This window comes from Gobio gobio (genome assembly GCF_949357685.1).
Source record: "Gobio gobio genome assembly, chromosome: 13".
NCBI classification, from domain to species: Eukaryota; Metazoa; Chordata; class Actinopteri; order Cypriniformes; family Gobionidae; genus Gobio; species Gobio gobio.
This window is the reverse complement of record NC_137106.1, coordinates 9,845,756-9,862,980: the sequence shown is the minus strand read 5'-3', so window position 1 is coordinate 9,862,980 and position 17,225 is coordinate 9,845,756. Positions and strand designations below refer to the sequence as shown.

At 39.7% G+C, this 17,225-nt stretch overlaps 2 protein-coding genes across 2 annotated transcripts in view; one reads left to right on the top strand and one right to left on the bottom strand.

Annotated features, from left to right (window-relative positions):
• Positions 1-55: 55 nt before the first annotated feature.
• ccdc177 (coiled-coil domain containing 177) lies at positions 56-9,516 on the top strand. Its single transcript, XM_079832522.1, has 3 exons — positions 56-218; positions 1,115-4,274; positions 8,761-9,516. Exon 2 carries the CDS (start codon positions 1,121-1,123, stop codon positions 3,605-3,607), a length of 2,487 nt encoding a protein of 828 aa, XP_079688648.1. The 5' UTR covers positions 56-218; positions 1,115-1,120; the 3' UTR covers positions 3,608-4,274; positions 8,761-9,516.
• A 3,649-nt stretch (positions 9,517-13,165) lies between these two features.
• Positions 13,166-17,225, bottom strand: part of plekhd1 (pleckstrin homology domain containing, family D (with coiled-coil domains) member 1) — a 13,467-nt gene continuing 9,407 nt past the window's right edge. Inside the window, exons 11-13 of the mRNA XM_079833881.1 lie at positions 17,218-17,225; positions 16,143-16,286; positions 13,166-13,570 (exon numbers count right to left, since the gene is read on the bottom strand). The exon at positions 17,218-17,225 is cut by the window's right edge and continues 137 nt beyond it. Coding sequence (XP_079690007.1) covers positions 13,413-13,570; positions 16,143-16,286; positions 17,218-17,225 — 310 coding nt within the window. The 3' untranslated portion in view covers positions 13,166-13,412. The remainder of the gene's footprint in view (positions 13,571-16,142; positions 16,287-17,217) is intronic.

The window sequence follows — 17,225 nt, the reverse complement described above, 5'->3', positions numbered from 1 at the left end:
CATAAAATGAAGGGACAAAGGGCTGGATATTTACGATATTTTTTAGAGCGCAGTCACACGGAGGCGGAGCATTGATGCTTCAGGGCCGAGGATGCGAGTGTCAAACAGCAGGTGGAGACTGACTGCTGAGGGAAAGGACGAGACGAGAACCGACCACAAACACATTTTATGAGGAAGAGAGGAAATATCAGCTACATGATCCCCTCTGAATGACAGCGGTAAGACTCGTTTTTATTATCATGATTTGTTTACAATATCGTCGTGCGCTGTGTTCTTGTGGCTAAGTGATTTTAGCGCATTCATGTAATCAGATATTATTGCGTCCGCATATGTAAAATCAAAACATCTGCTCTGGAAACCGTCTGAGAAGCGAGATGCTGCGTGCATTTGTGCTTGGAGATGAGTCGTGCTTATGCAGTAGCTTATGTCTTCTTTAAAGTCAGTGTTTCTTTACTGTACAAACAACATCTGTCTTTTTAGGGCCTATAAAACTAGGCTGTTTATCGAAGCTTGAGCTATAGATGGCCTCTGTGTCACTAATGTGAAGGAGTGACCGAAACAAGACATAATTCTCATGCATAAAAATATGAAATATGACATTTAAAAAATAACAAAATTGTGACAATTTTGTTTTGGAGTGAGTAACTGTGTTAATTAGGTTTAGAGGCAGACAGATAGATAGATAGATAGATAGATAGATAGATAGATAGATAGATAGATAGATAGATAGATAGATAGATAGATAGATAGATAGATAGATGCAGACATGATGCATATTGAAATGGTTTTACATACATGCATGATTGCATCTGAATCACAGACTCCAAAAATAGCAACTGCATGAGTTCTTTAATATTGCTCACCATGCATGTAACCTTATTTAATTGCCCTAAGGCTGGAACCGTCATCACATACAGAAGCAGAGCATAAAAAACATGCATGCATGTGCAAGCTTTATGGCGTCCCTCAACCTTAGATAGCACTCTTAAGCCTTGATCTCTATGCAGAACATAATAATCCCTGATTCCACTCTAGAAAATCTGTGTGGGTTATCCAGCACCGTCATTGAAACACTGCAGAATTGATTCTTTTTGTCTTCTGTTTCTTTGTAAAGTGAACCATGGTGGACCCATTGGAACCCGATGACCAGAGTAAATTCAGAGGAGCCCAGTTTGAAAGCCCAGCTGCTGCCTCTGAAGCCCCATGTCTACCTGAGCCAGGTGATGATAGAGAGAAAGACGTTAGTGTGGATTCCAGTCCACAGACAGAGCCCAGTACTGAACCTGTACCGAGCTCTCAAGAACCATGCCAGCAGCAAAACAGTCAACCAGAAGAGGTAAAACTACATCTGGACCTTTACAATTTTGAATCGCCAGCTGCAGAAGGCAGTCGGTATGTACTGACAAGCCCTCGCTCTCTCGAGGCATGCGCAAGGTGTGGAGTGAAACCAGTGGAACTTCTGTCTCGTCCACTGTCTGATTTTGCCCGTGAGGCGCCCGGCCGCAGTATGCGTGTCGCCACAGGAATGTTTGAGATATATGAGAGGGATAGACATGCTAAACTCCGAAACTGCAGAGAGGAGAGAGAGCGAATTATCAGAGAGGAGAAGAGGCGAATTCTGCAAGCAGCTCTCAACAATAATGGTGGTCCGCTGGCTTCAGAGAAGCCACAGGAAACTGTAAATGCTTATAATAACCATAGTTTAACAAATCAAGCACCTACCTGCAGCGGTGCACCCAAAAAAACATCTGCATCAACTACTCCTAAAAGCATGACAGCGGGATCAGGGCTGGTTACTACGGTGTCCACATCCAGCTCTTCTTCGGTCTCTAAAGCCAATCCAATGAACTCTGCTCCTACTGCTAAAGGGGCATCTGCAAAAAAGCCCAAGTCCCTTGAAGTAGAATCTGGGGGGAAAACTCAAGGTTCAAAACCTTCTATAATCCAACGATCAATTCATTCAGCTCCAGGAGGTCAGGCCACAAAAAAAACTTTCAGTACTCCTACAAAGGCTCCAAATACCTTCCCCAGATCAATACAAAAACCTTCTTCTTTTGCAAGGACATCTACTTCACTTGCCCCAATAGTGTCAAAATCGGCTGTCCAAAGTCCTGCCAATGGCATCACAAGTACGTTTGCACAGCATAATGGACACGTCATCTCCAAATCAAAGGTTAGATGCAGAAGTCACTCGCTGGAGTCTTTGCAACGAAGGCGTGACACGTTTTGTTCCTCGACTGCTTCAACAACGAACACCACAACTACCACATGTACCTCCTCTGAGTCTGCTTCCTCGTCCTATAGCTGGGAAGGGGCAAGAGATCACTGGGCTAAGACATCAAGCCCTCGTGCCCGCACTTTAGCTACCTTTAACTCGCTGATGGGTCGCAGTTTGAGCTTGGGAGACCTTAGCCACTCTCCACAGACTATGCAAAAAGTGGAGCGCATTGTGAAGGAGGTGAAACGCAGAGGACTTAAAGCCGTTCCAGAGCGTGACCGAAAGATTGCCGCATTAATGTTAGCCAGGTACCAAGAGGAGGACATAATGAGCCAGACGCGCTACGTAGCACACCTGCAATGGGACAGTGAGAAGAGGCTAGAGGAACTCCGACGGGAACGGGAAGAGCGGGAGAAACAGAGAGCCGTGCAGCAATGCCAACGTGCATGGCAGTCGCAAGTTTCTACCCGCCAGCGCTGGCTAAACCAGCAGGAGCGAGAGACTGCAGAAGCCAAACTCCGCCAAGCAGTGGAAAGCGAGGAGCGTTGGAGGGAATTGGCTGAGCAACAAGAACGCAGCCGGTTGCAGAAACTGCAGCAGGCGTCTCGTGAGGAGAAACACAAGAAGGCGTTACAAGAGCAGAACCTTAAAGCTCTGGAGGAGGAACGAACTGCCGTTCTTGAGCAAGAGAAACTGCTCCTCAAGGAGAAACTGACCATTGCCGAGCTAAAGCGGCAGGAGCGAGAGCACCAAATACAAGAGGAGCGTCGTGGACTCAACCGTGCCGAGAAGAGGCGCCATGCAGCTCTTATCCAAGAGATCGCGCGTCGTGAAACAGATGAGCGCGAAGAAGCACGGAGAACAGCCAACGAGAAGCTGAGTAGGTCTTTGGAGAACTATGAGCAGATACAAGAAAAACGCGGGCAAGAGTTAAAGGAGAAAGCTAAGCGAGAAGAGAAGCAGATCCAGAAAGCAAGACGGGCCGCTGAGCGGCGTGAGCAACAGCAGAAGGAACAGATGGAGGCAAAGGCTAGGGAAGCTGAAAGACGAACACAACAAGCCGCCCAAGTGGCCGAAGAGCGGGCGCGGGAGAAGGCCCAACGTGCGGGGCAAAGCAGGCAGGAAAAAGAACGACTTCAGAGGCTAAACCGCCAACGTGTGGAGGATGAGGAGAAACAGCGCCGGCTAGAATTGTTGCAGTCCATTGAGCGCAAGCTGGAAAAGAGTGAACAGATTTTCAGAGAAAAACGCGCAGTGTTGGAAAGTGCCCGATCCGTGGCCCGTGCATCTTTCCATGTGCGAGATCGTGTTCGTGAAGAGACAAACATGCGCACCTTTGACAAGATGGCCCTGGAGGCTCAGTTAAATGCAAATTTAGTTGAGAAGTGAGCACTTCAACTGTGCAACTTACTTGCTCTTTCCATGCACATCTGTCTCCAAATAAGTTGTGCTTTGAGCCTACATGCTAGCCTCATCACCAAACTACAGCAACAATATTGATGGTCATGCCCTCAAGTGTTTTACCTAAAGATTCATTATTCCTGATGCTGGATCATTTTCATCATGCCATCTAAAGAAATATTTTTCTGTATTTATATCTTTTAAATGTCAATCTGAGAACGTTGTGCTTATGTGTGGATGATCATACAGTATGTAGGGGCATGATTGTTTTTTTGTAACTTGGCAGCCGTGTTGCTTTGAGAGCTGTATATAAAGAGTTCATTGTTTACAAGGACGTTTGGCACTATGGCAACAGTGATGGCTTCTTTCTAAGGGTGGCTTTATTTCTTGGAAGAAGAAAAAGAAAAGGGGACGGGATGCTTCTTCCAAAGTTAATCTTTCGAGGGAGACTCAAGGCCATAGCAGGCTGAGCCACAACTTGATGTGTGTAAACCAAACTCTGGCGAAATGCTGACCCAGCATTACAACCTTGAGTCAGGACATGAAAAAGAATGATCTCAGCCCAGCGTAACTGCTGATGAAGCACAGGAGTCTTTGGTCAGCAACCGACCAATCAGGGCTCAAATCCACACTGACATCCCCTGCATTCCTTCAGGTGTGTTAAGTTCTTTTTCCTTCACAAGCTTCATTCTTCTTTCCTTCTGTATATGACATGTTCAGAATGGAATGATGGCTTGCTATTTACTGTGCACTATATACCTTTTAAAAAATAGTAAATGAAGCAGTAGGCATCATGTATGGGGTAATGCAGTCATCATCCAGTCATTTTTGCGAAATAAACCCTGACATGATGAACAAACGCACACAATCCATGAACTCCATCAATAGTCATTATTCAGAAATAATTGATCACTGAATACAATTCATAGACGTGTCTCCACACGCTTATAGGAACGCCCACCTGGAGGGCAAAACAAGGCTTTCCTCCATTGCCTGCCAGTCATTTTTACCAGGTTTGTCATAAGTACTAATAGAGTAAGACCTTTGCTGCGTCCCAATTCGCCTACTTATACTACAACCTAGAAGTATGTACTCTTTTTGTGAAGAAAAAGTACATACTTTTGAGTGTGTAGCAGAAGAGTATGCAAGCTTTGGGACATACTACTTCGTCATCTATAACGGACTCTGACGCTTAGTTACGTGCATCCTGCCACTGTTTAAACTGCCCTGTCAATCATCGTCACTGTTCAAATCCTCCACATTCAGTTTAATTTCCTACCGTATCGGAGGGAAATGTAGTAGCACGTTGATCTGCTATTCATGGGTTTTTAATGCAGAGACTCCCCTCATGTGTTTGCAATTTAAATATAATGATGCATTTAAAAGTTAATGGCCAAAAGTATCATTACAAGAGTTCACAATGCTGCTGCAGGTGAAATATAATGTGGATTACATTGAATAAATATCTTTTCGTCAGGTTAAATATTGATAATTGATCACTCAAACCCCTTTATCTAACCCTCTCTACTTAACCGTCGGACTCGCACATCCGTCATGTTTGTAGTTTTTGTAACTCTATTTATCCTTTTGTAGTTCTAATCGAATCCTCGTCCATCTCGCAATGGGTTGTGGGCAATATCAGCCGTTAGAGTGTGCATTGATCTGCACTTCCATTTCTGACCGGAAATAGTAGACCATCCGGGTATCTTTGGAACACTCTTTTCAACATACTACGATTTGGGACATACTAATTCTATTTTCGAATATTTAGTAGAAATAGTATGCGAATTGGGACGCAGTGAGGGATATTAAAAGACCAAATTCAACATCTTATTGACGATGCATACTTTGTACAGATGAACACAGAATATGAATGCAACACAAGGTTTCTCATTAACCGTTTTTTTTTTCATCGAAAACCATTATTTCACAAGTTCACACTTAGAAATAATCAGAAAGAATAAAATGTATGCTTATTTGGCGTGCTGTCCGAGAAAAGGGCTCCGAGCTTGGAATTTTGCAAAATACCCCCCCCCCCCCCCCCATATCTCTATTAGGATAGTTCAGAGCCATAGAAAAAGAGAGTTGCGACACTTTTTGGTCACGTGGTTCATGGAGCGCTCAATAGTTGCAAACAATTGCTCTGTTTTTGAAGTCCATAAAAAGTGCATCTGTCCGTCAAATAACGGTCGGCCGAAAGTTTACTTGATAAAGTTTTAAATATGAATATTTTTCTTACACAAACGCGTCGATTCGCTTCAGAAGGCCTTTATTAACACCCCAGAGCAGTGTGGAGCAGTTATTTGACAGTTATCAGTTATCCCTTTTTATGGACTTCAAAAACAGAGCAAATATGAATCCAATTCTAATACTTGGATTAGCCTGGACTTTTGTAATGTAACTCCGATTTTATTCGTCTGAAAGAAGAATGTCATATACACCTAGGATGACTTGGGGGTGAGTAAATTATGGGCTAATTTTCATTTTTGGGTGAACTATCCCTTTAGGGCGTTTTAGAACGATCCGTTGTTTTTAGTAATTGAAAGACTGAAGCAGCAGGTGCTGTATATGAATCAAGTGCCCAAAACTTGCATCTTGCTCACGTGTTTTTGAGATGGAAAATTGACAGGCTTGTGCTACAGTTCTATGGCTGTTTTGACCTCCAGGGCTCCGAGTCAAACTGAAAACTATGAATTGGCAAATAGGTATTAATTATTTCTGAGGGGTACATTATTGTAACATGACATGATCTCATCACATGTTGTGAGGACCATCCAATCATAATCTTGGAAATAAATATGATTATTTTCAGTTACAATGTCAACTTGTGACAGTCCAATAAGACTAAAAACAGAGAAAGTGGAGAGCTTTGCATTGTGGGATATGGTGTTCTGTGCAGTATGTTTGTTGTGTACTGCACATTTTGGGAACATTTTTGCATACTATGCACAGGATGCATACTACATATTGTAGAAATAGTTTGCCATTTCGAACATTGTCTGCACATTGAAGGTTAACACGTGTCCATTATCATCACATTGAAATAATTTGCTTGTGTAATGATAATGAAAGTGCACCGAAGCAAAATGATTGTTCATATTACACAACACCTAGGCATTTGCGTTTTAACCTTAATTAGGCATAGTCAAACTTTTGGGAACTTGTGAGAAACAGGACTCCAGTCAGAAAACACGTTACTAAAACTGCCATGTCATTCTGGTACGCATCTAGAGGACAGGATTGGAGGAGAGCTGACGTCGATATCTGAGAAAAGCACTGCAGTGGGCATTTCAATTCCTGTGAGAGCTTAACCCACAGTGCTGTTTGTCACGGCAGCCATCTGTCACAGGGTTCTTGTGCTGTACAGCAGTCAACAACATGGACAAAAACTGGATTCTAGGGATAGCAAATTTGTTCAGTGCTTCTACATACAGGCTCTTTAGATAATTATTGCATTTATTTATATGATAATTGCACAACATATTTCTATCACTGTCCTCAAGAGGTCAGTTGAATCGCCTTTAAATGGAAAGTTTACTCAAAAATGAAAATTCTGTTATGAATTACTCGTCGTTCCAAACCCACAGGACTTTCGTTCATCTTCAGAACACAAATGAAGATTATTTTAATTCTTTGACGCTTCAAAAAGTTCATAAAGAGATCGTAAAAAACAAATCCATATGAATCAGTTTAGTTCAAATTCTCTGAAGAGACACAATCGCTTTATATGATAAACAGATTGAATTAGGTTTTTATTCACGTATACAACATTCATCATCTCACACATCAGTTGTGCAAACGAAAGATCAAGCATTTTCACTTAACGTGCGACAACCAATGAGGTTCATTCTTGTGTTATGCAGCACATTTGAGCTTCAACAAGAACCAATGAGGTTCATTCTTGTGTTATGCAGCACATTTGAGCTTCAACAAGAACCAATGAGGTTCATTCTTGTGTTACACAGCACGATTGAGCTTCAGCAAGAACCAGTGAGGTTCATTATTGTTTATTAAAATGTATGGGTGAACTATCCCTTTAACCCTTTGGGGCTTTTCAGTAATTTCTGACGCAAATATTTTAACATAAAAAATGTAAAACATCATAGCTTCATCGGAATGGTCCGAAAATGGTCCGGAAACACCCAAAACAATTGGGTACAGGATTTGAAAAGTCTAAGTGGTCGTAAAAAGAATAGTCACACTCAGGATCTTCGGGTCAAAAATGACCCCCATTGGAAATTAATGGGAAATTGGCAAAAATATGAAAATACAGAGTTTTTTTGTGTATACAATCTACAAATCAGTCAGGATGCAGAAAAAAAGGACTCAATAGTGAAGGGGTGAATCTCTAAAACATCAAGAGTGCAAAACAGACAAAAAAACTCACACACACACAAAAAAACACAATTAGCTTTTGGAATGGCACGCGTTAATTTGTGTGTGCGTGTGTTTTTGTGTGTATAAAAAGGTCCTGAGTGTGACTATTTTTTTTTTACGACCACTTAGACTTTTCAAATCCTGTCCCCAATTTTTTGGGGTGTTCATATACCAAGTACCAATAAAGTCACTAAGTTTTGGACCATTCCGATGAAGCTACGATTTAAATTTTTTTTTATAAAACACAAGATCCGTAAAAATGTGCTATTGCGTGATAAAAATGCTCAATGTGTCCACCGGATGGCACCAATCTCATTAAAAAAATTGCTTTCATGAGGCCTAGGCTTGACTCTAAAATGAAATACAGCTTTAATAATAAAAAAAAAAAATAAATAAATAAATAAATTTTTTTATTATATTCAATGGGAAAAAATGGGTCATAATTATTGCATAAATATTCATTATAAATCATAATATTATCTCAAAACACCAAAAAAGAAAAGAAAAAATATTGAACAAAAATATATTTCATTGATTTTACTCAATTTTTTTTTTTATCTTAATCCCGCCCTTCGGGTCATTTTTTACCCTAAGGTCCTGAGTGTGACCCATAAATGAAGAACCCCAGAGGGTTAAATCCTCTAAATACTTTCTGTAATTCAAATGAAACTATACAAGTATTGAAGCTTACTTATTAGTTATTTGATATAAGAAAGCTTCTGTGCAGTAATAGACTGTTATCTGCTTTGTCTCTTCTGATGCAGGTTTGGGAGTGGAGAAGATGATCTTGACATCTGCAGCCTGATTCAGTAAAAAAAGAACCCCCGACAGACTGCAAAAGACATTTCACTTTGATTACGGAGCCTTATTCCCTTTCTGAGTGATTCAGCTAGGCATGATGTAATTGGAAGGTTTAATGAACACTGAAGCCATTTTACTTCCAGCATATCCAGATGGCACAACAACAGCACTTTTAAAAGCATAAAAAGCCAGAAGAAACCATTTCATTTGTATACATTATTGTATAGCAGGTTCAATTTAGGGCTTTTATATGGAAGCAAAATAGTGGTGCTGGATAGTAACCAAGTAATCAATTATTCCTAAATATAGTAGCTAATAAGTCATAAATATCTCAGTTTTAATGAAGATAACCAAAAGAGAGTTCTGAATGTAATTCATTGAACAGAGCTTTTTAGGCCTATCTGGGAAGCAAGCTACAGGTAAATAAAATACAGATGTTGATTGGTTCAAACTGACATTTCTGCTTATTAGTTTTGCTGCAGAAAATTTTGCCAGCAAAGATGATTGTAGCATATCTTATCAAGGTGTTATATTTTTGTCTCAGTACCATTCTTTTGTTCATTATCTAAATGAAAATATGTTTCCTGTTGGCAGCAGATGTTTTATTTCTCATTCCATAGCCTACTGCAAAGAAATGTGTAGTTTATTAAAGAGGAACATGCAGGGTGATATTTTACTTGAGAACCAATTATTCAGTTTTGAAAATGGCATTCTATATTAAAAAAATAAATTAATAAACAATTTATATTAGTTGTTTTATGTATGTGAAAATCGTATGCTCATCAACCTGCATTTATTTGATCAAAGTACAGAAAAATCTGTAACATGGTGAAATATTATTACAGTTTAAAATAATGGTTTTCAATTTTAATATACTTTAAAATATAATTTATTCCTGTGATCAAAGCTGAATTTTCAGCAAATTACTCCAGTCTTCAGTATCACATGATCCTTCAGAAATATTTGTAATATGCTGATTTATTATCAATGTTGGAAACAGTTGTGCTGCTTAATATTTTTTAACCTGTGATACTTTTTTCAGGATTCTTTGATGAATAAAATGTAAAAAAGAACAGCATTTATTTAAAACAAGATACAGACCCACTTTATATTAGGTGGCCTTAAATACTATGTACTAACATTTAAATTGCTCATTTGATTACAATGCACTTATTGTGTACATACATGTTTTTACATTGTACTTAATTTTTTTAAATTACCTGCATGTGATTACATCAGTAATTAATTTCTGTAGTTATATTTATAATTACACTGTTGACCCTTCCCTTACACCCAACCCTACCCTTAAACTTACCCATACCACCACACCTGTCCCTAACCTTACCCTTAATTTTACCCATACCACCACACCTGTCCTTAACCCTACCCTTAAACTTACCCATACCACCACACCTGTCCTTAACCCTACCCTTAAACTTACCCATACCACCACACTTGTCCCTAATCCTACCCTTAAACTTACCCATACCACCACACCTGTCCCTAACCCTACCCTTAAACTTACCCATACCACCACACCTGTCCCTAACCCTACCCTTAAACTTACCCATACCACCACACCTGTCCCTAACCCTACCCTTAAACTTACCCATACCACCACACCTGTCCTTAACCCTACCCTTAAACTTACCCATACCACCACACCTGTCCTTAACCCTACCCTTAAACTTACCCATACCACCACACCTGTCCCTAACCCTACCCTTAAACTTACCCATACCACCACACCTGTCCCTAACCCTACCCTTAAACTTACCCATACCACCACACCTGTCCTTAACCCTACCCTTAAACTTACCCATACCACCACACCTGTCCTAAACCCTACCCTTAAACTTACCCATACCACCACACCTGTCCCTAACCCTACCCTTAAATTTACCCATACCACCAAACCTGTCCCTAACCCTACCCTTTAAACTTACCCATACCACCACACCTGTCCCTAACCCTACCCTTAAACTTACCCATACCACCACAACTGTCCCTAACCCTACCCTTAAACTTACCCATACCACCACACCTGTCCCTAACCCTACCCTTAAACTTACCCATACCACCACACCTGTCCTTAACCCTACCCTTAAACTTACCCATACCACCACACTTGTCCCTAACCCTACCCTTAAACTTACCCATACCACCACACCTGTCCCTAACCCTACCCTTAAACTTACCCATACCACCACACCTGTCCCTAACCCTACCCTTAAACTTACCCATACCACCATACCTGTCCCTAACCATACCCTTAAACTTACCCAACCCTAACCCTAACCTAACCCTAACCACACCTGTCCTTAACCCTAACCTTAAACTTACCCATACCACCACACATGTCCCTAACCCTACCCTTAAACTTACCCATACCACCACACCTGTCCCTAACTCTACCCTTAAACTTACCCATACCACCATACCTGTCCCTAACTCTACCCTTAAACTTACCCATACCACCACACCTGTCCCTAACTCTACCCTTAAACTTACCCATACCACCACACCTGTCCCTAACTCTACCCTTAAACTTACCCATACCACCACACCTGTCCCTAACCCTACCCTTAAACTTACCCATACCACCACACCTGTCCCTAACCCTACCCCTAAACTTACCCATACCACCACACATGTCCCTAACCCTACCGTTAAACTTATCCATACCACCACACCTGTCCCTAACCCTACCCTTAAACTTACCCATACCACCACACCTGTCCCTAACCCTACCCTTAAACTTACCCATACCACCACACCTGTCCCTAACCCTACCCTTAAAGTTACCCACACCACCACACCTGTCCCTAACCCTACCCTTAAACTTACCCATACCACCACACTTGTCCCTAACCCTACCCTTAAACTTACCCATACCACCACACCTGTCCCTAACCCTACCCATACCACCACACCTGTCCCTAACCCTACCCTTACACTTACCCATACCACCACACCTGTCCCTAACCCTACCCTTAAACTTACCCATACCACCACACCTGTCTCTAACCCTACCCTTAAACTTACCCATACCACCACACCTGTCCTTAACCCTACCCTTAAACTTACCCATACCACCACACCTGTCCCTAACCCTACCCCTAAACTTACCCATACCACCACACATGTCCCTAACCCTACCCTTAAACTTACCCATACCACCACACCTGTCCCTAACCCTACCCTTAAACTTACCCATACCACCACACCTGTCCCTAACCCTACCCTTAAACTTACCCATACCACCACACCTGTCCCTAACCCTACCCTTAAACTTACCCATACCACCACACTTGTCCCTAACCCTACCCATACCACCACACCTGTCCTTAACCCTAACCTTACCCATACCACCACACCTGTCCCTAACTTACCCATATCCCACCTCAATATCAGCAAAAGTGTTTTGCAATACAATATGAACACAATAAGTACATTGTACTTTTAAAAAAAAAAATGTAAATACATAGTAGTTAAGGCCACCTAATATAAAGTAGGACCCAAGATACACTACCGTTTGAAATTTTGGGGTCAGTAATTTTTAAATTATTGCTTTTATTCAGCAAGGATGTGTTAAATTGATAAAAAAATAGTTAAGATTTATATTGTTAGAAAAGATTTCTATTTTGAATACAATGCTTTTTTAACTTTTTATCAATAAATCCTGAAAAAAGTATCACAATATAAAAAATATTAAGCAGCACAACTGTTTCCAGCATTGATAATAACTTACACATCATTGAGAATCAAATCAGAGTATTAGAATGATTTCGGACGGCTTTGCATTACATAAATAAATTATATTTGAAAGAATATTAAAATAGAAAATTATTTTAAATTGTAATAATATTTCCCAATATTACAGTTTTTCTGTATCGTTGATCAAATAAATTGAGGCTTGATGAGAACGAAAACAAAAATGTTTTCAAACTTTTGACCGGTACTATATATAGTGTTGTATGTTTAAATGTTTTATTTATTAGGATTATCCCCTTGAGATGTACCATCTTGTTTTCAAGGGGGGTCTAAAAGTCTCTTTCGCTTTTTTAATTTACACCAATGCTTCATGGGATTGTAGTTCTTTCCCTCATTAAAGCCATTAAGTAGGCCTATACCATCTTGTACCTTTTTGGGCCAAATTTTAATTTACTTTTTACTTCAAAGTTACTACTGTTGTGATTAGCTAGTTTGTTTGATTCAACGCTTAAAGAGACTTTTAAAAAATAAATCCCTATGGGAAAAATATTTTCGGAACGAAGATCCAAATATCTAAATACCAAGATAAAAATATAAAATCATTTTAAAAAGTTCCAGTTTTGACAGTTACCGCGTAGCTCAACAAAGCTCCTTAGGTTTCAGATACATTTTAATTTGAAGGAAATATTTTCATAGAAGCTGTATTGTTGGACTATAGTTATTTTATTTTCACTAAAAGCAAACATTTGACGTTTCATAGTTATATTATCCTACAGTGTTATACATGTACAACTGAAGTACACAGTTAAAAGTATGACAACAGAAGACAGCACACACTGTATTTGTAGTTTCCTCTGACTGAATCATGTTAAATTGGTTAAACTTTCACCAGGTTGTTCTGTTAGTCCTCAGACTGAACGGTCTCCTGGTGGGTGATGATCTTGTAGGCTCGCCGTCTCAAACAGCTGTCTGAAGTCAGACGCCGGGCGGTTTCTCTCAACTCTTCAAGACTGGTGGAGGAGGCACCGCGAGAGGAGGCAAATGATTGAGAGTGCTTCACTGCCGAGGAAAAGAGGGCGGAGCATATGATGAGGAGGTGGACTGAATTTATTTAGATTGAGAAGTTAAATGTAACCTAAAAATTTGAGACATTCCACATGTTGTGTAGCATTAGTTTCTCTCATTATACACACGTGTAATAACAACTGTAACAATGTGTGTTTTCTTGTATATACTGTTCATGAGGACACAAATGTCTATAATGACATGGGTATTACATGGCAATTTCTGTCTTTGCTAACCAAATGGCTTAAAAAATATACTAAACAGTGTTTTTTTTTAATAAAAAAATGCCAAAAGTTTTCTGTGTTGGGTAGGTTTAGGGGTAGAGTTAGCTTAAGGGGATAGAATACAGCTTTTACAGTATAAAAAAACATTACGCCTATGGAGAGTCCCTTTAAACCACATACAGTATACAAGTGAGTGTGTGTGTGTGTGTTCATGTTTTTCTATCCCGGTGGGGACTTAAACCTGAATGCATACTGACTCATGGGTTCTCGTGGAGACCTAAATTGATGACCCCATGAGGAAACAAGCTTATAAATCATACAGAGTCTTTTTATAAATGTAAAGATGCAGTTTTGTGTGATGGGTAGGTTTAGTGTAAGGGGAGAGAATATACAGTCGGGACAGTATAAAAAAACATTACGTCAATGAAGAGTCCCCACAAAGAAAGTAAACCAGACGTGTGTATGCTTGTGAGTGTGTGTGTCCTGGTAAACCACATTATGGGGACAAAATGTCCCCCACAAAGATGGCAATATCTGAAATCCTTGTCCTTGTGGGGACATTTTTGGTACCCATGAGGAAAAAAGCTTATAAATTATACTAAATGCTTCTTGAAAATGTAAAACTGTCTGTAGTTTTGTGTGATGGGTAGGTTTAGGGAATATAATATACAATTTGTACAGTATAAAAAATCATTATGTCTATGGAAAGTCCTCATTAAACATGGAAACCCAATATGATCCTTCAGAAATCATTCTAATGCTGATTTAGTGCTCAAGAAACATTTATTTTTAATATCAAATGTTGAAAACTGTTCGGCAAATGTATTATTAAAATTATGATACTTTTATTTTCAGGATTCTTTGATGAATAGACATTTTAAAAAGCAGCATTTATTTGAAATATAAATCTTTTGTAACATTATAAATGTCTTTATAGAATAATTCCCTACTGTTTTTAGACAAACACTGAGGTTGTGTGATAATTTAATTGCCGTCTTAATCCACATCTCTGAGTTTTCAAGAATATATCACCTCAAAAGTCACTGTTTATATCCTTTTTGACCACTGCAGAGCACCGTACGGTTGTGCTTCGCTGTCATTTGGATGCATTTTAAAGATCTACATTTTTTATGACTGAAATGCTGGCAAGTATTTACAAGCAATATATTTCATCACCGCTCAAAAAATAAAAAGAAGAAAAGCACGTAAACATTTGAAATGGGCCGTTATTACGGCAGCAATTATAGATGTTAAAATAACCACAGCATCATGTTTACTTTTTAGAGATAAAATACAAGACCATTTTAACTATAATGTGCGTCTATATATCTTCCTATTTTTAAACAGATTTAAATAATTAATTAATAATTAGGATATTATTTTCCTATTATAAAATTAAATATGCATGTATTCTTATTATACCAAACATATGATATTTTATTTACAGCATACAATCATGTTATTGACCACGTGAGCAGTGCGTTCCCAGGTGCCCGGATCACAAAACTCACTGCTCCACCGTGAATAAATCGCCATCAGAAAGCACAAGTTTGATAACTGATGTGGCATGCAAATGTATTTTTTACGGACGTCCACGTGAGAAACAATTACCGTCCGAATAGGGCTCTAGTCATAGGCTGAATCCGAAATCGCCCCCTAAACCCTCATTCACTATTCCCTACATTAGTCCACTAATACAGTTCACTTGAAGGAGTGAATGAAAACGAGTGAGTGAATTCAGGCAGCCGTTGAATGTACATCAGCTGTACATTCGTTATTGCGGTGCAATGTGGGATTGAATGAGTGCACTCAATAACGACCACTATTGTTTCGGCACCACTACAAATGGCTGTCCCCTCATATAATTCCCTATTTGAGGGAATAGGGGGCGATCTCGGATTCAGCCATAGTATTTTCCCGAGTTCTCGTTTGTTACCATGTTTTTTTTTTCTTCTCGGTTTTGTTAATTATCTTCCTTTGTGTATTTAAGCGCTCAGTTTCCTTAGTTCTTTTTTCTGTGTTAACATTGTTGGTGTTTGTGTTCTCACTCTCTGTTGTGGATTTATTAATGTTAATTTATAATAAAAATGTAAACAATCTATTATTTTATAGGATGTTTACATATTTACAAAACAATCTCCTCCAATCAAACCAAAAAAGGCACCAGTTTTATAGTTTTGCTCAATTGGAGTGCCGTTTCTGGTAATGGCAGGATGGCAGATTACTCAGAACACCAGCATAGATGCATACACTACCTCAATATAGAGTTGCGGCTAATGGAGCTACTTAGGTTATAATTTCATCATGTGCATGCATGCATCTACTGTACGTGTAACACTTACACCAGTGCTGTCTGGAGGCCCGTCTCTGGATACGGCAACTTTTGATGCGCCGAGCAGCAGCTTTATGCAGATAGACTGCATTCTTCATGATGGACGGTAACTTGGCCTCGATCTCCGCAGCGCAGATACACTCCTCAAAGAACTCTGGGAGAACAATACTCTAAGTTCATATGCAATTTAGTCAAGTTTAAGAAGCCACTGCATTTTGAACAAGATATTCGGAAATAATAAAGTAATTCTGGATTTAAAGGGCTTTCAAAATTGGGTTTCAACATACATATTGTGTTCATGTTGTATTGATATTTAGGTGGGATACGGGTACGGTTAGGAACAGGTTTGGTGGTTTGGTTAGGTTTAAGAGTGGGTCCAGGTGTAAGGGAATGGTCAACAGTGAAATTACAGATTCATTTTATATATACAATGTAAAAGGCGGCAGTGGCTCAGTGGTTCATGTAGGTTGTCTACAAACTGGAAGGTTGGTGGTTCGATCCCCGGTTCCACCTGACCAAGTGCCGAGGTGACCATGAGCAAGACACCTAACCCCAGCTGCTCCCGACGAGCTGGATGGCGCCTTGCATGGCTGACACCGCCGTCGGTGTGTGAATGAGTGTATGAATGGGTGAATGTGAGGCAAATGTAAAGCGCTTTGGATGGCCGTAGGTCTGTTAAAAGCGCTATATAAATGCAGTCCATTTACCATTTAAAACATGTATGTACACAATAAGTGCATTGTATCAAATAAATAATTGAAATGTATTTAACTACTATGTGTAGTTAAATACACTGAATATAATGTGGAACCCAAAATTGCATTTGGTTACACTTTATTTAAAGGTGTATGTTCATTTTTCGTTCTTCCATGTCGTTCGTCCGTTTGTCATCTTCACTATATTTTTCATCGTGTTTGTGCATTTTGGGGGCGGAGCATTGAAGGGAGGGGTGTGTTTCTTTGGGTTGATTTCTTATATTAACAGTGTTTCTCAGAAATCACTTACTGCACATTTAAGTAACCATAAATATTCATTGTTAGTATTTTCTAAATTTGATATTAACACAGCTGATGGAATGTACTCACTACGGAGA